The sequence below is a fragment of the Rhinolophus sinicus genome, linkage group LG10 (genome assembly GCF_036562045.2).
Source record: "Rhinolophus sinicus isolate RSC01 linkage group LG10, ASM3656204v1, whole genome shotgun sequence".
Classification (NCBI taxonomy): Eukaryota; Metazoa; Chordata; class Mammalia; order Chiroptera; family Rhinolophidae; genus Rhinolophus; species Rhinolophus sinicus.
This window is the reverse complement of record NC_133759.1, coordinates 13507754-13535387: the sequence shown is the minus strand read 5'-3', so window position 1 is coordinate 13535387 and position 27634 is coordinate 13507754. Positions and strand designations below refer to the sequence as shown.

General features: G+C 40.0%; 1 protein-coding gene across 2 annotated transcripts; it reads left to right on the top strand.

Moving 5' to 3' along the window:
* On the top strand, window positions 1–26412 carry EXOG (exo/endonuclease G). Of its 2 annotated transcripts, XM_074312599.1 has the most exons (6): window positions 3–196; window positions 1787–1936; window positions 5767–5906; window positions 7494–7570; window positions 9433–9547; window positions 24099–26412. In XM_074312599.1, exons 1-6 carry the CDS (start codon window positions 34–36, stop codon window positions 24558–24560), a joined length of 1107 nt encoding a protein of 368 aa, XP_074168700.1. In that variant the 5' UTR covers window positions 3–33; the 3' UTR covers window positions 24561–26412. The 2 variants fall into 2 exon arrangements, with proteins under 2 accessions (XP_019583163.2, XP_074168700.1); XM_019727604.2 differs by lacking the exon at window positions 1787–1936 and having other exon boundaries at window positions 1–196.
* Window positions 26413–27634: the final 1222 nt, after the last annotated feature.

The window sequence follows — 27634 nt, the reverse complement described above, 5'->3', positions numbered from 1 at the left end:
GCGCATGCGCTACAGCAAGGTGCTCTGGGTAAGATGGCTGCCAAAAGTTTTGCATCCCGCTTGGGAGGCTCCAGGCGTTTTTTGAGCGGCTTCGTGGCAGGAGCTGTAGTGGGCGCCGCGGGAGCCGGGCTCACGGCCTTGCAGTTCCTCCGGAGTCAGGGCGCTGAGGCAGCGTTGGCGGTGAGGGAGCCAGAAGGTAAGTCTGTCAGTTCCATCTCCCTTCCCCGATCCAGGTATCCGAAATTCTCCACGCGCGCGCGGTGTGGGACAGAGTCCCAGAGAGCGGTTTCCAGGCTCTCGGTCTCACGTGGAAAGGTGCTGGCTCAGGTGGTAGATGGCCATCAGCTGTAACTAGTTGGCCATCAGCTGTTACTGGTCGGCCATCAGCCACTGATACAACTGCCATGGCTGAGCCAGCAAGCGCGGATTGCAGCTCGCAGGTTGGTGGGTTGGCAGAGAATCTGACGGCAGATTGAGAGTCCTATAGCTCCTGCTCCCTGTGTCTCCAACCCAGCCACCAGCGAGAATATAGTGGTGTGACACCCCTATCCATGGCTCTGTGGGTGTTTCTTTTTGGCCTCACCATATCCTGCGTTCTTATGCAGGGAGCGGGACCAGAGACCCCGCATGACAGGTGGTTCTCGCCTTTCTTCCGGCCTGTGATTTTTCGGCTTACCCAGTCCCTTGGTCGGCTTCCTCTCCCCACGTTGCGTTTGCTTGCCTCCTTCACTAACTTCTTTCCCCTGGGGCTTGGTCTTCTACCCCCAAAGTATTTATCACGCCATGTATGTTTTAATGTCTCGGTCACTGGATTGTTAGCTCGAACCATGTCTGTTCGAACCATGTCTGTTTTGTTCCGCGCCATATACACAGCGCTGTACCGGCTACATAATCAGCGTTCAGTAAGTATGGATGAATGATGAATGAGTGAATGAATGAATGGTTTTAGCAGATTAGTTCATTGTTCTCATTTTATCATCGTTCAAATGAATGAATACCTGCTAGCTCTTCTTCAAAGTATATAAATGCTCAGGTTGCCAGGAGTACCTTATATTTGACAAAGAAAATGAACTCATGCTCATTTTTACATTTTCCCTGACAAACTAATTTAATTTGCTCCATCTGTCACTGGCATTTAGCAAGAAAACTACCCTACATACTCTGGTTGGTTGAAAGACTGGAGAAGGCGTCAAGAAAGGATTATTTTGAAATCAACTCCCTGTGAAATGTGTCCTTGGTTTCTCCCACTACGTAGGAAACACAGTACCAATTTTGCCACTGTCTCACTGCAGCACACAACCCCTGCTTCAGTATCAGAACAATGAGGCCGTGTCAATGAATGATGGTCTTTTAAAAAAAAATTAGAAAGGCTTTGCTGTTGTCCCCACACTAATTCTTAAAACAATAAGTAAGTAGGCTCTTTCCTATTCAACCATATGAATGACTAGTTGTGACAAGAGTATTTCCTTTGCTGCTTTTGTATTCACAGTACTTTGTGAAGAGAGATTTGAAAATTGGTTGTGAAAGACCAGTAAGATCAGTTCCTTATTTAAAAGTTAATGAGATAGTTACAGTTTATCTCGATATAATTATACAACTGATAATAAAACCAGTATTTTGTCTACTGTCTCTCCTTTGTGTTATAAGTAATTGCAAAAATGAGATCTCCTGGTTGATTAGATTTTTTGAGCCAGTCCTTTGTAAGTCTTACTTTACTTATAATTTTTTGTTCCTAATAAGAATCATTAACTTTTTATTTTTGTCCCGCCCGCCCTCCCGTTTTTAGGTTCTTCAGAAAAGGCTCTCTTGGAACAATTTGGATTCCCTTTAACTGGAACAGAGACTAGGTGTTACACTAATCATGCCTTGTCTTACGATCAGTCAAAACGAGTGCCTAGATGGGTTCTTGAACATATATCCAAACGCAAGATAATGGGTAGGTGGTTAGAAGTAAAAGTATTGATGAAAGATGTTTCTAGATTTAGAACAAGGAGAATTATTGATAATCTCAACCTTTTTCACATTACAGCACACTTAGGAAATGATGATGTTTGTATGACTCACTATATAAATGGACCCTGCCTGGCAGCCAGGGAGCCCCAGACCCTTCCCAGCTGTCTCAGGGGCTGAGAGAATCCGTATCTTGACATGCACGTTGAAGGCTCTGTCATAAATATTGCTGCAATGAGCACCATTCATTCATTATCTCCGCAAATGTTTTTTAAGTGTCTGTCATGTGTCTGACACTGTGCTAAGCCTTGGGGATATATCAGTGACCAGAGGAGAAGGTCTCTACCTCCATGGCACTTTGAGTTGGGGAGGGGGTGGGTTGACCTATCAAGTACACAATCATGAATGTATAATTACACGTAATAACTCTTCTGAAGGAAAAGTGATTGCAAGTTGGGTTTGTATAATTAAGGAACAGTAAATGATATGAGAGATTATAACAGGAGAATCTGATTTTGATTAGCGAAGCTTCTCTGAGAAAGTGGCCTGAAGGGGGGATGGAAATTACCTCAGCAGAGGAGTTGGGTGAGCCATGCGATATGGAGAAGAACATTTCAGGCAGAAGGAAAAGCACAGGTGCATCTTCCAAGGCCCCAATGTGAAGAGTTTTGTTTCTTTAGGAACAAAGGAACATGATGTGAAATGAGACTGGAGAGTTAGGCAGGTGTGTAAATCTGTTCATGTGTCCTCATATGTTGGTAGATTCCTGTAATTATGATGACCAGATCTTGATATTTATTGTCAAATTGATTTCTGGGTCGATTATTCCAGTACATTCCTATCATCACTATTTGTCCTGTCTTTCCCGGCCCTCACCCATAATGGGCATTATCAAGCTTTACCAATTTAATAGCTGATTTTACTTGCATTTATTGATTGCTAGTGATGGTTAATATTTTGTGAATTATTCTTTCTTTGTGAATTACTCTACCATTTTCAGTTGGGATATTCTTTTTTGAATTGATTTGTAGGAATTCTTTTGTATATTAAGGACATTACCTTTTGTCATAGTTGTTTTATTCCCATTTGGTTACTTGCCTTTTAATTTGCTGTATGACCCACAGATTATATCTCCTTTGGTTTACATGTGTGCTATGTTTACGTATATTAAATGCTGGTAGTAAAATGAGTGTGTGCCTTCAGATAGTGTTCAGCAACCAGCAGAATGGCAGGAGGCTTGGACTGTGCTTGCTGCTAGCGGGAAACTGATGGAGGTGTCAACTTTATCATTGCAGCTGAGACTTAATTGTAAATTTACATCAAGAGAAACTCATTTGATTTAGTCTCAAGCCTAATGAGCTTCCTTTAAATATAGAAATTTTCCCAAGATAGAAAGAATTTTGGCTTTACAAATTAATTTTATGCTGCTATTCAGTTATTTTCAGAGGCATGTAAGCACTGAGTTTTGTAATATAAATTCTGTAAGTGGTTTAATTTTGAAGAGGTGAAATAAAGCCAATTAATATTTGAAAACAGGAAACAATACTGTGTTTCCCGAAAATAAGGCCTAGCTGGACCATCAGCTCTAATGCGTCTTTTGGAGCAAAAATGAATATAAGACCCGGTCTTATTTTATTATAAAACCACATCTTACATAGTGTAGTGTAGTATAATATAATATAATATAATATAATATAATATAATATAATATAATATATAATATAATATAATATAAGACCAGGTCTTATATTCATTGTTGCTCCAAAAAACGCATTAGAGCTGATGATCTGGCTAGGTCTTATTTTTGGAGAAACACGGTATAGATGTGATTTACTTGATTTGAGCATAAAGCATCTTGTTTTTAGTAATGACAAACTAAGTTATTCAGACTAACTCCCCTGCTGAAAACAAGAATGTTATTAGCGGTATGTAAAAAGTATATATATAAAAAAAAATCACTTAAAAAAAAAAAAAGCGCCAATATGACAGTGGAGAATTGCCAGGCTAATAGTTGAGGGAAAGCCAGAATCCAGAGAGGTAAAGGCCATCCTGGCAAGCAAAGCCACATTGCCTGTGTTTCTGCAGCCTTATTATAGGGTGAGGGGGACTGAAGCAAGACCTAGAGCTCATCCAAAGTAGATTTTCTTCTAGGAGATCCTCCCCACATTAACCTGGAACCCCAGAGGGCTGCACCTGTGGGGAAGGATGAGCCAGAACTAACTTGCCTGCCCACCACAGGGAAGGACTACATGGAAGGTTGTCTTGGCCCTGAGCAGAGAAGAGTTAAAAAGGAAAGTAAAAAGCTTGTTCTGGAGAAGTTGAGGCCACAAACTGGCCATCATGCAGACTTGTAACCCAAAGCCATGCAGCCTTTGTAGATCAAGGGAGCTTAATCCCTAGGCTTGATTTAGTATGGTCCTCCCCTGCTGATGCCGCAGATGGAAGTGAATTTACATTCTTTTTCCAGGAAGGCATCTTCATCCTAAGCCTTTAGAAATTCCCACAAATGATTTTTCAAGGGCAGTGAGCACCAAACATAGATAACCAGGCATATGAGGACGCGCTTCCAATGGTAATGACACTTGGAAAAGTTTATTAATGCTTCTTATGTATTATCAGTCACTTTTTCTTTATGAAGTGATTCTAAAAGGCTAGATATTAGATACTTTACTCTGAACCTTGGGATCTCAGAATTAAAATTTTTTTTTTGCTGTCAGCTATAATTGAAAAATTAAAAAGGTGAAGGGGAATAAGAGGTTCAAATTTCCAGGTATAAAACAAGTAAGTCATGGGGATGTAACGCATAGCATAGGGAATATAGTCAATAGTATTGTGATAGCCTGGTACGGTGTCAGATAGTTGCTGGACTTACCATGGTGATCACATATAGGTATATAAATGTTGAATAACTTGTGTATACCTGAAACTAATATGATATTGTATGTTAGCTATATTTTAGTAAAAATCTTTAAAAAAAATAAAGTAAAATTTTTCTTGGCTGAATGAAATGACATTGGAATCAGTGACTTCATTGATCTCCATTTTATACTTTTTTGAGTAGCAGCCAGATTATATTCTAATTTGTCTTCGTAATTTTTGTTGTTTAACAAGATCTGTCCTAATGACAGTGGAAAATGTAATGTTAGGATTTGCTGATGTCCATTGTGGCAAACTAGTCTGGAGGTATCAGGATTCAAGTAAAATTGAGACTTCTTTTCTCCTATGTGATACTCATATATTTTGTTTCAGGAATTTCTGGGTTGAGCTCATAACCTAAATATTTGTTTTGTCGTGGCTTACGAGGCAGTAAGCAAGATATCGGAGACACTTTCCCCCTCCCCTGGGCTGTGCCTGCCCAGAACAAATTGTTTTGTGTCTATATATATCCATTATTTCAGTACATTTAACTTGTCAAATACAGTTGTACAAAATACAATACATGGGGGTCTTTTTAAAAAGCAAGTGTTTATTTAGTAGCTGTGCTTCCTATTTAAGCAGCTCAGATATTTGATTGCGCGTTGTTTTTATGTAATTACTATGCAGGGGATTTTTTTTCCCCCTTTAACTTGAAAGGCCAGAAACAAAAGTATATGAGAGCTACACTGTATGAAAAGCATTCTTTCCTAGACTGGTCCTTGCTAAATTCAGATGAAGTATCTGAACTATCCCAGGAACTCGAGATATGCATGTGGTCCCTGAGTACTAGCTGCCCAGAGATACCGGCCAGCAGCAGTGAGCTTGCCTTGCTTAGATGTGAGGGAACAGGAGGGATATTTGTCCACTAAAACAAAACACATTTTCTATGTTTTTCTTCAGGTGACGCAGACAGAAAACACTGTAAATTCAAGCCTGATCCCAACATCCCTCCAACCTTCAGTTCCTTCAACAAGGACTATATTGGAAGTGGGTGGTCACGAGGACACATGGCTCCTGCAGGAGATAACAAATTCTCATCTGTAGGCATATTTTGGGGGGAGGGATTGGGAATATGGGGCTGCTATTGTACCATGGGACTTGGCAATTAAAAACCTAGGAGCCAAACCTTAAAACGAGAATTTCTATACTCTGTTTTGTATCTTTCTTCCTGACATTGATTGCTTTTTATGCTCAGGTGTTGAGACATTTTAAACAAATTGAATGAGGAAAACTAATGCTATGTAAAATGGAACTGGAAAGCCAATAAGCACTAAAGCTACTCATTTTTATTTTGAAAAATTTCAGCTCTGTAGAACAGTTGAAAAGAGTACAGCAAACACATTGTGATATATATAGATATAATTTTAACCATTGCAGACACCACAACACTTCATTCCAAAATAGATTGCTCAGGAGATTATCATTTAAGAATGAGGATATTTGTAGATATAACAAGAGAATCATTATACCAAGAAATGGGTACAAAGGTATTTTTGTATATTTGTACAATAATATCTAATATACAATTCACATTTCAGATTTACCAAATTGTCAAAATTATGTCTTTTACAGCTCTTTTTGGATCTAGCATCCAGTTATAAATCATTTATTACATTTAGTTGTCATGTCTCTCTAATCTCCTTTAATTTAGGATAATTTCTCTCCTTTAATTTAGGATAATTTCTCTGCCAAAAAGATAGATGTCTTTTATGTCATTGACATTTATTGCATGAATTGTTAGTGATTATTGTCATTAAGATAGTGGTTCTCAACTTTGGATATGTATCACCAGAGCAAGTTTTAAAAGTTTCTGATGCCTAGACCTGTAACCTAGAGCAGTTACATGAGAAACTCTAGGGGGTGGAACCCAGACATCAATATTATTAAAGCTCCCTGGGTTACTCCATTGTGCATCCAAGGGCGAGAGCCACTGCTTGAAGCGACGGGCATGGGCGGCATTGGCAGTTAGTGTAGATTCATGAAAGGAGATACAGGCATGCCCCAGAGGTACCGTGGGTTTAATTCCAGCCCACTGCAGTGCAGCAAGTACCACAATAAAGCCAGTATCGCAATGAAGCGAGTCATAATCCGCTGGTGGAGGGTGTTGCCTTCAGTTTGTAAAAAAAATGCAACATCTGTGAATTGCAGTAAAGGAAAGGACAGTGAAAGGTGGTCTGCTTGTGCAGTGGTGGAGCCTGGTGTTTATGGGTCAGAAGTGTGAAATGAATGAACACATAATGGCCAGAAATTCAGAAGAACAAGGAATTTTTCTCTACCACTTCTGGACTAATAGGTTTGCACTATGCTACTTAAATAAAATTCCTGAAAATCGACCTTTGAGAAACTCTTTACCAGAGACTTAAAACCAGAATTTACCCTTTAGCTTTATATTGGAAACTTTCAGTTCTTAGAGTCTACATTGTAGGTTTGAATTTTGTAAATTATAAAGAGAGCTAGGACACCAAACTAGTTCTTTTGTTATAGTCTTTATTTTGAATAATCATTGAGCTAGTCACTGTAATTGCCTAGAGCTAATGTATGAATAAGGAACTCTTTTCTGTGCTTTGTAAAATTGCTCAAAGGGAAGGCATGTCAGTGCAAGTTACTGTTTTTATTTCTTTTCACAGAAAGCCATGGCTGAAACCTTTTACCTTTCTAATATTGTACCTCAGAATTTTGATAATAATGCTGGATATTGGAACAGGTGAGGGGTGAAAGTTTTTAAAATGTGATTCTGTGACAGATGAGTGATGTGACAGGAGAATGCACTAGTGTGCTTAACTGCTTCTGTCTTTGTTTTTCAAAAGTTGTTACTGAAGGTAGTACTTCCATGAAATACTTCGGACTAGTTTTCTTTGCTCTATTTGGGGAGCACAGTTTTCTGTGGGAGAACAGACTTCAAGACAGCCATTTTGATCATGTTGGCCACTGGTCAGAAGTCAAGTTCCGAAAGAAACTATTCAAAATATTACTACCGAGGCAGTAAAATATTTTTGAATATGTCCAAAGGATACTCTATTTTACTTATATTTCAGGACTTGCTGAGCTTTTTTATAAAAATAAATCTTGGTACAGTTAAACATAGCCATTAATCTGTTTTTGATATCCCCTAAGTATAAAATCATCTGGGTCTTCTGCATTTTTCTGATAACTTTTAATCAATTCGGTGAGGGGCTCTCTTTGAACATTTAAAACTAGTACTGACTGAGGTTGTTTCAAGCTGTTGTGTTTTCCCCACAGTTCTTTGTGGTTTGAAATAAGAGAGCACCTGCGTGCTAAAGAAGACTTCAGCAATTATCAGTCACGGCCCATATTTGTTTTGTCTACATACCCTCCTTTCCCCCTACTCAGATTATTTTAAGCAGGTCACAGATATATTATTTTATCCATAAAAATGTCAATATATATTTGTAGAGATAAGGATTCTTTTAAAATAGAACTATAGTACTTTTAAAATAGAACTATTATTGCTCCTCAAAAATTTAACAGCAGTTCCTTATTACTAATTTTATAAGTATTCAAATTTCCCTGATTGTCTTTTTTTTAATTAATTAATTAATTTATTTATTTATTTTGGTTGATTGGTTTGAATCAGGATCCACACATAGATTTGGATGGTATTTCTCTTTAGTCTCTTTTAATCTGTGGGTTTCCCTTTGTCTTACAGATTATTTGTTGAACATTTGGGATATTTGTTCTTTTCATATTCTGGCTGATTGCATGCCTATGGAAACATTTAACATTTTCCTTTTCTAAGGGTTATATTTTTGGGATGAAAACTTTTCCTTGTAATTGGGCATATACTCTATAGGATATAATGTTGATTTTACTTTTTAGATAAGGAAACTGAGGGATGGTGACATGCATCGTTATTTCATAAATCACTTTCAACTGCATTATAAGAGTGCTTATTACAACTTCTTGCCATTTTTATCTAGTAAATAAACAAAAACATGTTTTAACTATAAATCCCAATGTTGTAAAGATTGCTGTGAAACTGCTATGTGCTATGTCATGTTTGTAGTTTATAGAGTAAATTGGGACAATCCCATTAAAAATGTTAGTTTTATACATAATTAAGTGTCATTAAAATAATTAATAAAGTGATTCTTGCCCTTGAAATTTATCCTAAGGAATTAACACAATGTTGCATTACATATTAGAAATGTTAGGATAAACCCAATTGTCCCACAACAGGAATGGTTAAATAAAAAGGTATATCAACATGTTGGAATGATACATAATTCTTGTAAAAAGTTTGAGAACTACAGTGTAGAAAAATAAGGGAGAAAACAAAACAATTTCAGTTCTAAGATGTACATGGAATGCACACACAGGAAAATGTAGATAGTTGTATTAATGTGTGTGACTTTTAAGTTTTTTTGTATAGTAAACAGCTGGGGAAAACATTGCTTATATGCTTATAATGTTTTGTGCTATATTCTCTTGTTTACATTAATTTCTCTAGTTCAGTATTCTTGACATCTTTCCTAGGGACTTGATGTGCTTTGCTTCTTTTCTGCATTTAAGTCAGAATATTATAAATTTTTTTGCCTTGTTTTTCAGAATAGAAATGTACTGTCGAGAGCTGACGGAGAGGTTTGAAGATGTTTGGGTTGTGTCTGGACCATTGACCTTACCTCAGACTGGAGGCGATGGAAAGAAAATAGTTAGTTACCAGGTAGGGATCTGTTTTAACCTTCAGGCTTATGCGGTTTGTATGAGATTATTATGTCATCCTGTCTTCTACGTTTCATTTTGTTTATTGAACAGTATTTATTGAACACCTGTTGGAAGGAATGATAGGCATAGAGGATACGATGGGTTAAAAAGCAACCATTACTTCAAGGAGCTCATGGTTTAGAAAGGGAGGCAGGCAGGTTATCAGTTAGTTATGTTAAAATGTGATATGCTATCATAGAGATAAATACATAGATGAAATGGTGTCAGAAAGGACTGACTAACCCTATTGGTGTGGGTTGGGAAGACTTAACAGAGGAAAACATTTTTGAGCTAGATCTTGACAGATGAGTAAGAGTAAACTGAGTGAGGCGAGCATGGGAATGCCAGAAGATGGAGCAGTATGAGCATAGGGCATTCGTGGTCAGTAGCGTGGTTCTGGGATTTAGGTCCCATTGATGAAAACGAGCTTATATTACAAGAAGTATGGGTGGCTTAAGGAATGAGGTTTTCTACAACAATAGCTAGAATAGGGGCTACATAATACAGGGCTTTGTATTCCAGGAAGACTTAGATTTTAATTTTTAGACACTGAGAAATCATAGGTTTGTTTAAACGTGAGACATGTGATTTGATTTGGGCTACATGAAGAGTATTGTGGCAGCATGGTGTAGAGAGATGGGGAGGAAGGGGGTGTTCGAAGGAGAGCTTAGAGGCAAGGAGGTGAGTTATGACATTGCTGCCGTAGTCCCTATGAGAACAGACAAGGGGTGCTGAACTCAAGCAGTTGGAGTGAGGATGAAGAGAGAAATACAGAAAAGAGTAACCATGAATTAACCTTTTGGGTGAGGAAGAGGGAAAGTTCAGATGGCATCCAGATTGCCGTGAGCTCATTGAATTGACTAAATGGGAGGAAAAGCTTTTCTTTTAGACAGATTTTTTTGAAAGGATGTATATTTTTTGCTTTCAAAATATTTAAGAACTTTATAGACTGAAGGAAAGAGATCAAAGATATAAGAGAGTATAGTGTTGTGAGAGCTTTAGACGTCTATTGCTGTCTAAGATTGAGGATTCTGCCAGGACAGTGGCAGAATTGACACACTGTGAGATCTACGCAGGGGAGGAAAGGAAGTGGAGCGAGGAGGAAGAAGTGATAGAGTAAATAAAAAGAGAGGATGGAAGGAGGTGTATTTGCAGGGAACACCTACCTCAGCTCTAGGAATAAAGTGGATATTTAATAAAGGCTAGTTAGATTAAATGATTACTTAAGAGGGAGTCTGATAAAATTGAATGACCTGAGAAACAGATTTAGGAAAACAAAAACAACTTTAGGGTATATTCTGTCCCATTGACTTGCTTGTTCTCGGCTTCCCTGGATCAAATGTGCAGTGATGTATAACTATCCAAGGTGTTCACACAGGTGCTCACACCCTCAGGGTGTGCCAGTAGTTCTTACGGGAGCGAAGGAGTGGCAGTGGAGTTGGCATTTTAGGTGGATTAGTCTGTCCTTTGATCAGCTTGTTAATTTAATTTTGGTATTTTTTGTAATAGAAGAAAAAAGTGGCTTAAAGAGCTTCCTGTAAGATTACTTTTCAAATATTAATTGTTCTTGAGCTTTGTTAAATCCTTACCATTGGAAAATGGGCTCTCCGAGCTTTGACTTCTAAACCTTAAGTGATAAAGTTTTCATAGAATTGTTTTGTTTTCATAGAATTGAAAGATTTATATGGCTAACTTACTGTGTAGAAGAAAAATTTATACAAAGTTTTAAAGGAAAAATTAACCAGTAATTAAGAGCATTTCACTAAACAATTTTTTTATGTGTGGATATTTCTAAATATGTGTTGGCCAGATTCTGTAGTGGAAAGTACATTATTTTCTTAAGTTGAATATAGTTTTTAGAAATACAACTTATAAAAAATATCATATTTCTGCCAGAAGGGCCTAGAAGCAGTGATATGTTTTTAGCAATGAGTTTTTAGCAATTGAGACCAGATCTTGGTTTTTAAAAAACCATCTCCTGCTGAAAGAAATGGCTGATTCCAGGGCTGGTACAGCGAAAGTTCAAATTGGAACACCTTGTGCCAGAAATCAAGGAAGTACTCAAACAAATGATGAGGACGTGTCAAAAGGGCATAGGAATCAGTTTGAAGGAGCTCCAACTTATTGTCTGGAACTGTATGATATCAAAATAAAATGGATTATAGATCTATTAATTAAGTAAGAATCCGTACTTTCAATAAATAAGGAAATATATGGGTGTAAGGAAAAGTTACCATAGAATGTCAATTAATAAATTTGTAAGAATGAAAAAGTTAGAAAAATCATTTGTAGTCATCATAGTAATGCTTCAGACAAGATTCATCAGTGGATGCTAAACGTAGTGAGTGAAAGTTTTATAAGGAATAGGACATTATAAATAGGACACACATATATACATAATAGGAATAGATATATATTTCCTTATATACTCGTATGTATGTAGGCAGAGGGTGCCAAAAAATGTATACACATTTTAAGAAGGGAAAAAACTATTAAAATTGTAATACTCAATATATACCGATAACAAAAGGTAAATACAAGTCTTGTTTGATTTCTGCAATTACAAGAGGTGCTCAAAGTGGTTGCCATCAGTGTAATTTTAATACAGTTTTTTCCTTTCTTAAAATGTGTATACATTTTTTTGGCTCCCTCCGTATATGTAAAAGAATCTCCCCACAAATTATTTATTCGTAACAAAGCAAGAAGTGACAACTTTGCAGTGGAGAAACTCCCGTTTAATCGTGCGATCAAGGTTAATATTGCCTGTAATGGCACTTATGAATAAACCGTACTTCCTGGTGTGACTCACTAAGGGTACAATGTCATTTCTGTGCTCTTTATTCCAAAAAGCCTAACACTGACTCTCATCACGCAGAAATACCAAGCAAACCCCAGTTGAGGGACACTGTGAAACCGCTGACTGCACTCTTCAAAAATGGTAATGTCGTGGAAGACAAAGGCTGAGGAGCTGACTATTCCAGGCTGACAGAGACTAAAGAGTCTTGAAAACAAAATGCATCGTGTGATCTTAGATATCTGAGATCCTAGATCAGAAAAGCAAAAGTTACTAGAAGGGACTTTAGTGGGACAATTGGCAACATTTGAGATCTGTTGGTTAGGTAATTATATTTTATCAGTGTTTAATTTCCTGATTTTACTAATTGTACTGTGATTATGTAAGTGACTATCTTTGTTCTTAGGAAATACATCCTGAAGGATGTGTCTGTGACTTATTTTCAAAAGATTTAGGGAAAAGAAAACAGAGAGAGAGAGAGAAAAAAGAGTGATAAAGCAAATTGGGCAAAGTGTTAACAGTTGGTGAAACTGATTTGTGTTAGTCTTCTAAATTTATAATTAATCCAGAATGAAACAAATATATATATATATATATATATATATATATATATATATATATATATGCATATACATTTTAGTATATCTTTTCTATACCAAATTACCTGTTACACCAGAATATATAAAACTAACCACTAAAAAGACTTACCTAGTTTCTCCTTGTTTATTAGTGAATGACCTTCAAGCATGTTCAAGTAGCCTTGAACTGTGTTGCAAAAGAGACCTGTCAGCTCTCCGCACCCTAAGTGTCATAGTGATGAAACACGTGAGGGCAGTTAAGATCAGCTTTCTGAAGAGAGTACTTTGAGGAATAGTTTTGTTTTTATTTTAAAGCCTTATGGGCCTTAGGTGTTTTCTTTCAGATTCTGAGCCTCTGACCCTGTATCGTTAGTTTTCCACATCTCTGTTAGTTTTCTAGGACCCGTTCATGCTCACGCTGGCAAATCTTTAGTTTAGCAAGTCTTCAAGTACCTGTCCCATGGGAGCAATGTATATGTAAATGGAAATGACATACCTCAAACTACATTCGTGATTATTTTCTCCCTTCTTTTCTATATTTCACATTCTGGATCATACGGTAGTACTGTGTTTTAACTTTTTGAGGAACATACTGTTTTCCATAGAAGCTGTACCATTGAACATTCCCACCAACAATAAACAAAGTCAGCATTAAGTCACTTTTGCAGTTTTAAAATACCCTACTTGGTTTTGTCTCTTTACAATTGTTTATGAAATGCTTTATATTCCTGTCTACGGCTAGAGCCAGGGCTTCCAGGTAGTGTTATTTGGTGGCTTCGTTCACTGCGAGGTTGGCGCAATCTGTAGCCTGGCTAGGGCACAGGTTTCTGTAGCCAGAGCAAGGGCAGTAACGAATAGAATATAAGGTAAAAGGGATCGGCAGAAGCCTATCTTTGAATAAACTTAGTAAGTTTGGGTCCTACTTAGTAAACCTGGTGCTGGGCACAGGGTAGTACCTGTGTCTGGTTTCTCTGTATATTACTGTGATATGTCACTATGCTCTGTGGACTGTGGTCCAACTTGTTACATTACCTGTTACAACACCATTCCTTGGAATGGTGAGGCCAATTTGGGAGATTGTTTTGTGGGGTTTTTTTATGGACCTCAGGTGAAAAGAGTTGCTGAGTTACCACACTCAGTTTATGGTACATTGTCATTATTGATTCCTGTTAGATTTCTCTTGATATTTTTCTATCTTTTGTATTCACTTACCACTTCTTTCTCACTCCCCAACCATTTACTGCGTGATCTTTTCTTTAAAATGTGGAGAGAAGTAATGACTTCCTAATCATAATCCTATTAATTAGTAGGAAATTCTTCTCATTGAATAATCTGCTAAAGAAGCCTACGTGTTTCTGGATTTAGGAAAAGCTGTTCTTTTTGTCATCAAAAGGCATGTATGACTGTTTACAAACTTTTCATAGACCTGGCTACTGCCAAGCAGGGTTTGCAAGTGGGTGTTATTAAATGATGGCCAAAACACCAATCTTTCTATCTATTCTGAGCTTGTGGCTTTAGAAATCATGGACTTGCTAATAGGGAGTGTGAGAAATACAGATCAGGGTGTTTCTGTGTTCTTTGATACATATACCCATAAACCTGTGATTTCTGAGGTTCTTTTTTTTTCCTCCTTTCTCATCCTCAAACCTCAGAGATCAGGTGCCTTTCTATTAATCTTAAGTTTTTGAACCTATTTTTCCTGAATTATATATTATGTTAGAAGTTGTGAAATTAGACATTTGATTAAACATAGTTTAATTTTATGCTTTTCCCCCCCAAGGCATTGAAGCCATAATCGCTAGTCTTTTAATGAGCCTTGAATTTAAAATTTAAAAATTTATTGTTATGGCACTATAATACACAGTAATGAAAACATTAAACCTTAAAGCATAAAAGTACATAACATTGTAATACAATCCAAATGGTAAAATACAAAATGAAAAGCTAAAGTCTCCCACTTCTGGTTCCAAACCCACTGTCCAGCTTTCCAGTTCTTCTCATGGTTTTTTTTCTGTATCTGAGAATGATGGGAGTTAAGCTGTATTTTTCAACTTTGATTTGTCAATTTTCAGCAGTCTCTGTTGATGCTTTCTCTGTGAAATGTATGAAATTTGTTTATTTCACTTCACACACTGCTCCAATCTCTGCCAGTCACGTTGGTTTTAGTTCTTCTACTGGTAAACTTTACATTATATCTTCACATAACATGCATTACCGCTTGATGAATCACTTATATATTGTCAAGTTTTATGACATTTTACATTTACGCTTGCTAACTATAATTTAGTACAAGCTTTCCCTATACCAGAGGTTGTAAACTGAGGCCTCCTATGACACATCCAGCCCACTGAGGCATTTGGTTCACACAGTATGTTGTTTTGAATTAGTTGGTAATGTTTAATAATTGGGAGATTTCACATAAGTCCAAATTTTAACTTTTCTTAAAAAAAGCAGATGACTGGTCAGTCACACTTGCGTATATTCCCAAAGGCACCGTTCACGAGATGAGAGCAGCAACTTTCTGCTGAGCGTGTTCTTCAAGTCACCATAGTCCTTACCTGGCCCATTTCACCCATTTATATTTCCTGTCTAGCCCTTGTTGGTCTTTGAGTTTATAATCCTGGGTCTATTGAAAGTATAAAACCAGCATTTATAGTGTTATGAATGTGTAAGTGGTATGTTTGGACTTGTAGAGAAGTAGATATAATCCTATATCATTAAGTCTGTGCCACTCGAAAGAGAAGTATTACCACTAACAAAAATCTGAGAAGTGGAAAGTAAAGGTAGCAGTGTATCGTAATTACTATTTTTAAAAGTGTAATAATATGCTTTTGCTTTCTAATTCAGATCATTTAACCTTATACTACTTTTTAAAAAAGTGAATCAGTTTCTTCTTGAAGACATTATTCTTGGAGCTCTCTGGCTTCCATTCTAATTTGCGCTACTTGTTTCCTCCCTCCTTTTATTCACCAAATATTTATGAAGCTTCCGCTATGTACCTGGCCCTGTTCTGTGTGCTTCTGACACAGCAATACATAAGGCTGTGTTTTACATGGAGGTTACATTGTAGCGGAGGAGATACACAGTAAACAAAATGCCACATATTAGGTTCGTGCAAAAGTAATTGTAGTTTAAAAGGTTAAAAATAATTGCAAAAACCACAACTACTTTTGCACCAACCTAATCGAAAAATAAAACATGGTAAAGAGTTACAGTGGGGTGGGAAAGAAGAAAAGGATAGGACACTCAGAGAAGTGAAATTGAGCAGAAACCTAAGTGAAGTGAGGGAGCAACCTGCATGATGCGTTTTCAAACAAGTGCAAAAGCACGGGTGAGCGTTAGCTAGGCATGTCCAGGGAGCAGTAAGAATGCCAGTGACTAGAGCAGAGTGGGCGCTGGGCAGAAGGAGGTCAATCAGGGAGGCGGACAGTGGGAAGAAGTCTGGGTTGTATTAAGTGAGATGGGACACTTTGTCAGGTTTGGATGAGGATAGTGGCATTCTCTGGTTTACATTTGTAAAGCACAGCCTGGCTGCTGTATGTGAAGAACAGATGGCTGGGTGGAAATGGGGGCCCAGTTAAGAGGCTAATGGACTAGTCTAAATGAGAAATAAAAATGAATTGAGCAGGGTGGTGGGGGTAGAAATGATGAGAAATGGTATAATTTATCATGTGCTGTGCAGGTAGAACTGATGGGACTTCCTAACGGACTGGTTGTGGAGGAAGAGGGAACGCATCAAGGATAACACCGGGGTTTCTGCCTGAGACCATGGAGACCAGAGAGGAGCGTGTTTGGAGGCTAGAGAGAGGGGTTGTGTCCTGGCCGTATACACTGGAGATTATTTGATGTGCAAGTGGAGATGTTGAGTAGTCAGGCTATGAGTTTGGATCTCAGAGGGAGGTGGTTTGGGTTGAGCAGCACAGACATGGTATTTAAAGCCATGATGAGTTCATGTCAGTGAGTATAGACGGGAGAGAACAGATCTGAGGTCTGAACCTTGGGCAATTCAGACATTTAGAGGTCGAGCAAAGGAGAGAGAAGGAGCAACCTCTGAGGTAGGAGAAAAATCAGGGGACAGTGGTGTCCCAGGAGGCAAGTGAAGAAAGCATTTCAGGGGAGGAATGATCAGTTGAGAACTGATTCAGGATACAATCCAGGATCGTGTATCACATTTAATCGTCATGTCTCTTCACCCTCGTTTAATCTGGAACAGTTAGTTCCGCAGCCTTTTACTCTTTAATGACAGTTGACACTTTTGAAGAATACAGGCCCGTTGTTTTGTAGTGTCTTCTTCACACTGGCTCTGGCTGTTGTTTTCTCGTGGTGAGATTCCGTTACGCGTCTGGCACAACACCACAGAGGTGACCTGTGTGCTCCTCAGTGCGTCACATCTGGACGTGCACGTGATGTCAGTTTGTCCCCTTCTTGGTGATATCAGCCTTGAACACTTGGTTAAGGTGGTGTCCTCCAGATTTCTTCCCTGCCACGTTACCATTGTCCCCTCTGAAATTAGCTAGTAATCTGTGTCAATACTTTGAGACCGTGTATCCTTTGTCTCTTCACACTTTGACCTGCTAGTTGTAGCATCCATTGGTGATTCTTGTCTGAATCATTGATTGCTACAATGGTTGCCAAAGGATGATTTTCTAATTCTTATTTCTTCTACATTTATTAGTTGACATCCTATTGAGAAAGAGCTTTTCCTTCTTATTTGTTATCAATGTGAACTCATGGGTTCTTACTTTATTCAGTGAGTTTTAGTCAATTTACTGTGTATTCATTTTGTTGCTCAAATTTTCCCATATTTGGCTAGCAGGAGCCCCTTCAAGCTGTCTCCTGTGTCCTTCTGATATAGCCTCATCGTTGATTTACTTTCTACTTTCTGGCGGTAACCGTGATTTTCCAGGCTTATCTTGGCCAAACTCTGGGATCAGCCATTTCTCCGGGAGCCCTAGTTCCTTTTAATGGGGATTGGAATTTAGAAACCAAGATCTGGATGACAGGTTGATTCTTGAGTGCTCGGTCTGCCGTTTGGCTTGTCATGTGTGTTCACCACATTTATTTTTAGCCTTTTGTAGTGAGTGGAGAGAGCCCCAAAGAGCAAAGTATGTGAATTCTGTTGCCTTTAGTGGCTCACTGTTGGGAAGGCCTTTTTACTCCATCTACAATGTTCTTATGTTTTGTTGAGAATGAGATTTATGGACCGTGGTCCTAAAGATAGCAGGTTACTGTGTGTGTTATGTATGTGTGTGTAAAGCTGAATGTTAATAGGAGTCTGTATCCATGTAGAGGCATACAGTTTTTCATTCTTTCTTGGAATCATATTGAAGTGACATCTACTTTCATCTATTTTATTTTTCACTAACAATTTCTCTGTAGTAACATAGCTTTTGTAAGATTTGGCATTATTTTTCAGATCGGACTTGGCCTCAGGTGGAATTTTAAAACTTAAAAATCTTTAGCATATCTATTAGCATATATCTTTACCTAAAGCAAAATATAATCCTTTAATAAATGAAATTGGAAAAATTGTCTCAACTTGCCATTTTAAGGATTTAGTTGGGCCCAAAATTTTATATGTATGCGTGTACATACATACACATAGAAACTTGGGATAATTTGGTTGAGAAAAACAGACATGGGAGGTAACGGTAGGCAAGGGGAAAAGATAGGACAAGGTAGGATATGTGCTGAGAAACAAGTAAGTTCCTGACATGTGGGTTAGAGTATTCATGTAGGGAAGGAGACAGAAATAAAAGGAAAGGTGGTTGGGGCCAGCTGGCAGAAACCTTGAATGCCCAGATAAAAACTTCAGCTGTTTTCTAGCAATTGATAATAAAAGCTGTGGATAAAATCAAGTCCTTTAGTGATGCTGAGGAAGGGGGCACCGTGTTACCCAGCCCTAGAGACTGGTCTGTTCCTCTCAAAGAATAAATACTTGAATTGTGAATTCTTGTTTCCAAGGGAATGTCTTGTAATTGTGCACGGCAGTTCAGAATATCTGGGAAGTATTTTGTTTTCTCAGATCCAGCCATTTAATATTTACTGTTTATTTACTACTATACTCTGAACCTAATTTTAGGAGAATGTGGCTAATAAAAATAAAGGTGTTCATTTAGTTTTCTATCTATACATGTGTATGCTTTGGAGGAAGTGAAGCAAATGAACTGGCATTTATTGAGGGCCATATGTACCACACAGTATGTAAGCAGCTTTATACATGCTGTCTTGTTGACTCCTCACAAACAGCCCTTACATAGAAGTGTAGTGGTTATCTCTTTTATAGGCAAGGAAATTCAGGTTTTGAGGGGTCAAATCCAAGTCACATAGCTACCGTGTTTCCCCGAAAATAAGACCGGGCCTTATATTAAGGTTTGCTCCAAAAGACGCATAAAAGACATTCAGGGAATGTCATCCTGAAAAATCATGCTAGAGCTTATTTTCCGGTTAGGTCTTAGTTTTGGGGAAACACGGTAGTAATTGTCAAAGCGGAGATGCATATATGGGTTTGTCTACTTGTAAGAGAATTGCCAATTATTCATAGCATTGTTCTTTGAACCTCTCTAAAGTCTCCAGTAAAGGGATTGCTGTGTGCTTCATACATAGAAGCTTAAGGCAACGAGGTAGAAGATGGTGTGATGGAGCTCAGTTATAAGTGATATTTGCTAGCATGCAAAACTAAGAACAGAAAATGGGCCAAGAGGAGGATTCCTGAGAGCCAGGCAGAAATGTCTGTTAGAATATGTAGGAAGGGATCACAGCACCAGAGGGCTTGCGTGAATGTGAGCCTAAGGGAAGATTAGTAGCAGTGATTTTATCAGAAGTGAGTCATCTGACAGCTCTAATCAGAATCACCCCCTTTATTATAGCTGAGGTCATCCATGTGCTTTGTCTGATGTGCACGTTTCAAGAAGAGATTGATTCCAGACAAGTGAAACATACCTGAAGATTCTGGCCTGAGCAGTGTAACTGACCTGACAAGAAAGTGAGCTTCAGATTTTTCAAGTCGGTGGTGGTGGTAATAATGTTAGTAGTGTTTAACAGCCGGTTTTCCTTCTGTAGCGTGACTTTCTGAACCTCTCCCAACTCCTAGAGGGGGAGGGAATTGAAAACATGCCTCCAGGGACCTTGAGGCATCACTTGAAATGGTCAGGGAGTAATTTTTTTGAAATCTCCTTTTTTTCTATAGATAAATCTTTTCATTTCCATACCTATTTGCTTTGGTTGAAAAATAAATTATTTTACTGGTTACGAGTCTCCTTACCCCACCCTAAATCGGGGAAGGTGGTGCTTGCTTTACTGTGACTTGGAAGTCTCCCGCCCTCTTGCCCAGAGCAGGCACCCAGGGTGAAAGGCGTCTCAGGGTTTGTGCTGCTACACAGGCACCTGCAGAGGCTTCATGGGTAACACACGGGCTGGTCCGCCACGTTCCTGTTAACTTTCCCACACATGGGGCTCCCTCGCTTTTCTTGTTTTTCATACGCCCTCAGGTATGGATTCCCTGTTTATCAAACGATCGTGGTTTCTTTCTTTCACTTGAGTGGCATGACTTTTTAAGGGCTTGGTCTCTTGGTGTATCCAGTGGTTTTATTTTTGGAATTTCTTTTTTTGTCCTGCCAGGGGAATGCAACCAAATATCTTTTATTTGTCTGATTCTAGCAAGGTTGCGTACAGTTTCCTCATGATGCCGCCTCGTATTTCATTTGATGCACAGTTGACATGAAAAATGACAGACTTGGCTGTTGTTTGTTGCTAGTCTCTTCTGTCGCTGAGTCCGCATGAAGGCCCAACTCTGTGTAGGTGGAGTTGTGGGCTGGGTGCAGGCGGGGGAGGCAGCAAATTGTCATTTCTGGCTCTTGCGTGGAAGGAAGGAAGCTCCGGCCAGCGTATATGAAAACTAACTTCAGGTCACGAGCGAGTGCTAGCTTTATGACTGATAATATACATATGTGTATATTGTGTTTTCTAGTCACTCCCAGTTGATTTCCAGTTTTTGTTGCAATCTTGACAAGAGTTCAGTGCTTTTGGTATTTTAACAGTAGCGAGGATTTCCTTTGTAAAATATTTTTATACCCAAATCTTACATGAGAAGGATTGTAGCTGACTTACTGATACTAAAGACTCATTGAGGTTAAGTCCTTGAGTCTTTGCTTAGGGCGTCGGCCTGCTTTCTCTCCTGAAACCCTGGTGTCTGCCCTTAACTAGTCCTGTTTGGCTTGATCACATCTTGCCCCACTGTCCCCTGCAGAACCATCTTTTGTACCAAATGCAGTTGCATCCCTAGCTTTTGAATGGCATCCACTACAAAAATAAATTTTTATATAAATCTTGCAGATTTTAAAATCTTTTTTTAACTAACACATCTTTATGTCTTCAGAACTACCCTGTGAGATAGACAGCGTTGGGGATTGTCATTCCCTAATTTATGAATCAGTAAAGCAGATACCGGTGAACGGGACTTACAGCTTAGTGGCAAAGCCAGGACTTGGCTAGGTCTCTGGGATTTGAGTCCACTGAAGCATTCTGCTTCAGTACTCTAGTAGTTTCTAGAAGCATTTTCTGAAAGTTTTCTAGTTTTCCTAAAAGTGGAAAAAATATATGATGTAGGTTGCGTTGTCTACAAAGAAGATGATAACTCTGAAATATTTTAGAATCTTTTTTAAGTCTTAAATTCAAGGAGGAAACAATGGGTTTTCTGAACTTCTAAATAGGACTGGTCCCTAAGTTAGACAGGTTAAAGATATTTACTGTGTTTCCCCGAAAATAAGATCTAGCCAGACCATCAGCTCTAATGCATCTTTTGGAGCAAAAATTAGTATAAGACCTGGTCTTATTTTACTATAATATAAGAATGGGTATAATATAACATAACATAATAATATAATATAATAATATAATATACCGGGTCATATATTAATTTTTGCTCCAAAGGATGCATTAGACCTGATGGTCTGGCTATGTCTTATTTTTAGGGAAACGTGGTACTTCCTGAGAACAAAGCAGACTGAATCAGAAAGGACAGCAAGTAGCTACATTTTTATTTTTCTGTTTATTCCTAGGGATAGTATTTTATACTTCTTTGTTGAAATATTGTAAGGTCATGCGTGGAAGAGTCACACCTTGTGGTTCTTAGTAGGAATCTCTGTGTCCATGAGATTTCTCAAAAGAAGTAATAGAGGTCCTCTAGCAATTGTGAGATTTTTTGAAAACCTAATACAAATGGTACATTTCCTTGAGGTAAAGCCCTGAATCTTAAAATGTCAAACTTCTTTACTTATGGCTGGAATTTAATGAACTTGAATAGAAGCCCTGGTTGGCAGCAAATGGACACGACCAATTAATTGTTTTTGAAAATTGCCATTTGTAGACGAAGAGTCCATGAGGAGAGAAAATAATCAAAAGAATGGTCCCTAAGGCTCCTTGCAGTTGGAGTCTGAGAACTGTGCTGCAGTGACAGAGAATATCCAGCAGATGGCACCAAGGATTTGCTTAACTGTGGCTCCCCAGCCAGCGCCCGGAACACTTGAAGCCCGTTTATTAAACTTCTCCCCCTGGTAAACTGTGGCTCAGCTGCAGCTGTGCCCTCAGCACTGGTCCCTGACTTCCCTACACCCAGCCCCTTAGCACCGTGGCTTGTGTTCTGTATTGGCGCCTCACCACATTCTACCTGCCACGAAAGCTGGGTGTTGACGCCTCCTCTAGGTGGGAAGCTTCTTGAGAGCAGGCACCGGCTGTATTTAAAGCTTACTCCTTTCTGTGTTTCCAGCAGTGCCAGGCACAGGACCTCTGAGCTGCATTGTTCTTGAATTAACATCTGTTGGTGATCTCTGGGCTAATTGTAGACCTCCATGGAGTTCACCTTCAGTATATATATATTTTTTGCCTTGAAAAGTACGTTTATTTTCCCAGCTGCATAAATGACTTGTTGGAGGGGTGTGGGGATTTTGTGTCTATAAATTGTTTAGTTTCATAAGCTTTAAACAGCACACTGACCACCACTTTGGTTAACTTCAGAGACAGCTTGTTACAGCAGTCTTTCCTGTGGATGGGTCTTCCCTGCAGCTCGGCAGTTGGTTTTGGCAGTGGGACCTCCATTCCTGCCAGACAGCAGATGGCTACGGGCTTCTTAGGTAGGAGCTTGGGAAAAGCAGAAAAGAACCCTTTGTAGCTCTCATTCCCTGGCCTTCTCTAGGCTCTCCACGAGGCCTCCTGAGGCAGGCAGGTTTGCCCAGGAGGCTGCCTTAGCCAGGAAGAGCCTGGGGGAGCCGGAGTACCACGAGCACAGTGTAGTTGCATTGTGTCATTTTACTGAAGACCATTAAGGAAATGGTGTTCAGTTCTTTTCAGAAAACATAATGGTTTTGAAGCCAATTGGAAGGAAATTTGAAAAGGGTTCATAACAATGGTATTTCATTATTACAGCCAACCTACACAGGCAACCAAGTTGTTTTCAACCCCGACTCTGGTTCTGGCTTCTTCCTTGTGTGGATTCCTTTCCAAAGTGATTTGATGACACATTCAGAAGTTCTGTGTCTGATAGCAGGCCCGAGAGTGTGCAAAACCCTGAGCAAACAGCATTTACATTTACTTAATTTAATTTAAAAAATGAGCCACAGTCTAGGCAATACGGGAGACAGGAATACTGATATAGTATGTCTGGCTGCTTCTCCAAAGGCTATTTGCTTAGCTCCCTAGTGAATTTGGTAAACAAAGGCTATATTTTTATTTCTAGAGCTGGGAGTTCCCAAGCTGGCAGTTTTGACCTTTAAATGTTTAGAGCAACAGAAGTTCTGATTATGAGACGAAGCAAAAATGACAGCTTTTCTTGTCCATTAAAAAACCCAGGACTCACTCATCACATTCCTTTGTCCTTCAAACAGAACAGAAAATTTGACCCCTGCTCTTTGGGATGGCATTGTTTTAAAGAATGTGATCAGAAGCTACCTGTTAAGTGCTCATCTTTGTGAATTTGTATTTTGGTTTATTATTACCTTTGGCAGTTGAATTTAAATTCATTGGGATGGGGTGGGGTTATCTTACAAGTGCATTTTCAGAAATGCATTTAAAGTTTTGTCAGCAAAAATTTAGGAGCTGCTAGCGTAGATAAGCATGACTAATGTGGCTGCTTTGCTTTCCAGGTGATTGGTGAGGACAATGTGGCTGTCCCCTCGCACCTTTTTAAGGTGATCCTGGCTCGCAGAAGCTCAGTGTCTACTGAGCCGCTGGCGCTAGGGGCCTTTGTGGTTCCCAATGAAGCCATTGGCTTCCAACCCCAATTAAGTGAATTCCAAGTGAGCCTTCAGGACCTAGAGAAATTGTCGGGACTGGTGTTTTTTCCTCATTTGGATAGAACTAGTGATATCAGGAATATCTGTTCTGTGGACACCTGTAAGCTCCTGGATTTCAAGGAGTTCACTCTGTACCTGAGCACGAGAAAGATTGAGGGAGCCCGCTCGATACTCCGACTGGAAAAGGTCATGGAAAACTTGAAGAACGCAGGGATTGAACCCGATGGATATTTCATGAGTCGCTATGAGAAGAAACTGGAAGAACTGAAAGCTAAGGAGCAGTCAGGAGGCCTGGAGAGAAAGCCAGCCTAGTCTTTATCTCAGAAGTGGGATGTCATCTGTGATGAAGCAGGCAGGTCCTCTTCAGGCTGATGTAGCTCAGTGGCTTTGCTTTAAGAAACGATGGAACCTTGAATTTAAGACTAAACTCCCCAAAAGATGAAAGAGCTAAAATTTTGGGGAGTAGTATTTTATTTGACATGGGAGCTAATTGTTAAGGAAACTGTAACACCTGCAGGTCAAGGGCTGATCTTGTGCCAGGTTAATGGGAGGACTGTGTACAAGACGACACTGTGTTTGTGTCCCTCTGAATGTATTGTATGTGAAGGCATTTTATGTTCATGTCTCCAAATCGTACGACATCCAATGTATCTGCTCAGTGTTCCTGGAACCCAGTATTGTACATTTTCTTTCCCTAGGACCTGAGTTGGTCTTAGAGATGGCTTTTAGATACTCTCTGTGCGTGATCCTGTGCACATGTATTGTCCATTTGTTCCTTGTTCCTCCTCTCATGGACCTGCCGTTCCTGCCATGTAGAAGCACTCAGCAACTTCACTTTCACTCACTTAGTGTGTGCTGTGTACTAAGCTCAGTGCGTTATATGTGTTACCTTGCAGCGACCCGCTGAGACATACCACTGTCCTCGTTTTACTCGTGAGGAAATTGAGACTCAGAAATCGAGCTTAAGTAGTTTATTCAAGGTTTACCTGCCCAAGGAAGTAACCCACCAGAAACGAGGCACGCAGGACTAAGGGAGGAAAGCGTGAGGTACAGTCACATCTTCCCCTATTCAGAGGCTTTTGACTCAGCAATACATACCCACTTGGGTGTTGGTAAGAAGGGTCTGGTTTCGTGTCTGTCATCGAGCCAAAGGGACTTTAATGTCCTCTGATTTGAACTCTCCTTAGCTCTTGGGAGAGACAGTCATAGGCATTTGAAAGTTGGAGGACAGTGCTTCGTAGGTTTCTCATAGCCCTTCCTTACTGGCCTCCAGAAATGCAATTCTTTTAGTGAGCAGATGGGGCCAAATTGATATGTTCCTTGCTTTCCAGGAGAGCTTTTTGTTCCCAAGATTAAGGGACCTAAGGAGGTCTGCCCATTGATTCACAGGCTCATGAATTGCCCCCCTTGGTGCCTGCATGTCTGCCTGGGTAACATAGGGCAGGTGGTGTTCGGGCTAAAGACCCAAAGACATTTGTCTCTGGGGGAGACTGGCTGTGTTTCTGAGCCCAGTTTCTAGACTTGGGTTTACATGGAATCCTTTCATGGGCTGTCGTAAGTGCAGACAGGGAACTGCCTTAAAATAGGGCGCAGGAACTTGTGTCATATCACTGCTATCTTTTCAAGTAGCACTACAGTTTGTGTGGTGTTTTGGTGTTTGTGTCTAACAGAAATGCCAAGGCTTTAAGGTAAAGGTAAGATGATAGTGATTAATCTTGTTCTGTGTTTTTTGGGGTGAAAAAAAGAAAGAAGTTAGGGGGTGAGAACACGGTAGCTTGATTAATACCAGTCTGTTTTACCACATCGATCCGCGTAGCTTGTGCTGGTCCTCTGCTCGGGGGTAAAGAGTCAGAATGTCACTGTGACCAAAAAACTCTGTTACTTTCTCATGGTTGGAGAGGTCATGGTGGAGTCGGGGTGTTTCTCCAGGAGCCGGAGTGGGCAGCTGTGTGGGAGAAGTCCCATCTCTAGAGGCAAGCCTCCATCTTCCTTCCCGCAGGCCTCTCGCTGTGCTCTGTTCTGACCGGAATTTCCAGCAGCCTTGGAGTTACTTCCCATGCTGTGTCACTCCTTTCTCTCCACCTAGATGGTAGAGAATCTTGATTTTTAAATCAATAAATGATAGTATCTTACATTTTCAGTTCCTATGAAAAATGCTACCTGATCACTGTGAAAAAGAACTGTTATTTTAATATTGCAGTTGTCCAATCATTTTTATATGTAAAAATTTTGTTGGTATATAGCAGTGCTGCTCAAATGTTGTCTCAACATTTCAATTAAGGAGCCCTCCAAACTGAACTTTCAAATGTGAATATTGGGTAGAGCTTAGAGTTTTACTCTAGCTCAGATCACTTCAGCTTCCCGCAGTGGCACTTGATTATTTGGACTCAGATGCAGCAGACCCCCTAGGCTTCTCCCCAGCTTCATACATGTGTCCCTCTGATCAGAGAAGCCCCTCACTATGGAGCCTGAGCAAATCACCATCCAATCTCCCTCCCTGGGTCCTGCTGAGTTCTCAGGCTGAGCCTGGGCCCCTGCCTTCTGCTCTGTTTGCACCCAGGGAGTCCTTGGTCTGAGGAAAGGCTGTGGAAGAACAGCTAGTCTGGGTGGGCTCTGCTGCCGGAAGCCCCCTCTGTGGGTGAGGGGGCTCACTCCCTAGTCACTGCCTACTCACAGTGCCATCTTTATTTTGGTCTCTGGATTGAGACTGTTACCCCAATATTGGCAAAGGCAGGATGGGTGTGCTAGCCCCTAAATCACTGCTAGCATTTCCATTGTACCTTGACCTTCAAACAACTGAAAACCTCTGTTCCTCCTTAGAGCTTGAAATAGAGCCCAGCAGGAGAGACAGAGTCTGCTCTTGAGGGAATGGCTTCCTGCAGAGCTGGGCCCAGCCTGCAGCCCTGCTGTGGGATGACCCTGAGTGTTGCTGTGTCACCTGTGTCCCCGGCTTCATCCTTCTAAGTACATACGTGTCACTGACTTCCACATCACGAATCTCAAACTTCCCGTCAGCAACCCATTCTTGACTCCTCTTCACCCAGGGTCTGCTGTTCTGTTCCCTGCTCGCTCCCTCCCATCTCCACCCCGTGTACCCTTCCTGCTCTGGGCCCTCACAGCATACGCCACCTTTTAAAATTCTTTCTGATGGAGCTGGTCGGGGGAGGCCTCACGACAGGCTTGGAACTCCTGCTCCTCCCTGCTGCCAGGCCCAGCCTCTCAATCTGGCCTGCTTTTCTCCGTGTCATCATGGAGATTATCAGGGGATCCAGCGCTGCTTCTTCCAGTCCAGCCCCACCTCCAGGGACCGACAACCCCTCCGGTCATCAGAGAGGGCCAAATAGGGCAAACTGCACTTTGACCTGGGTCCTGTGTAATTTGGGCAG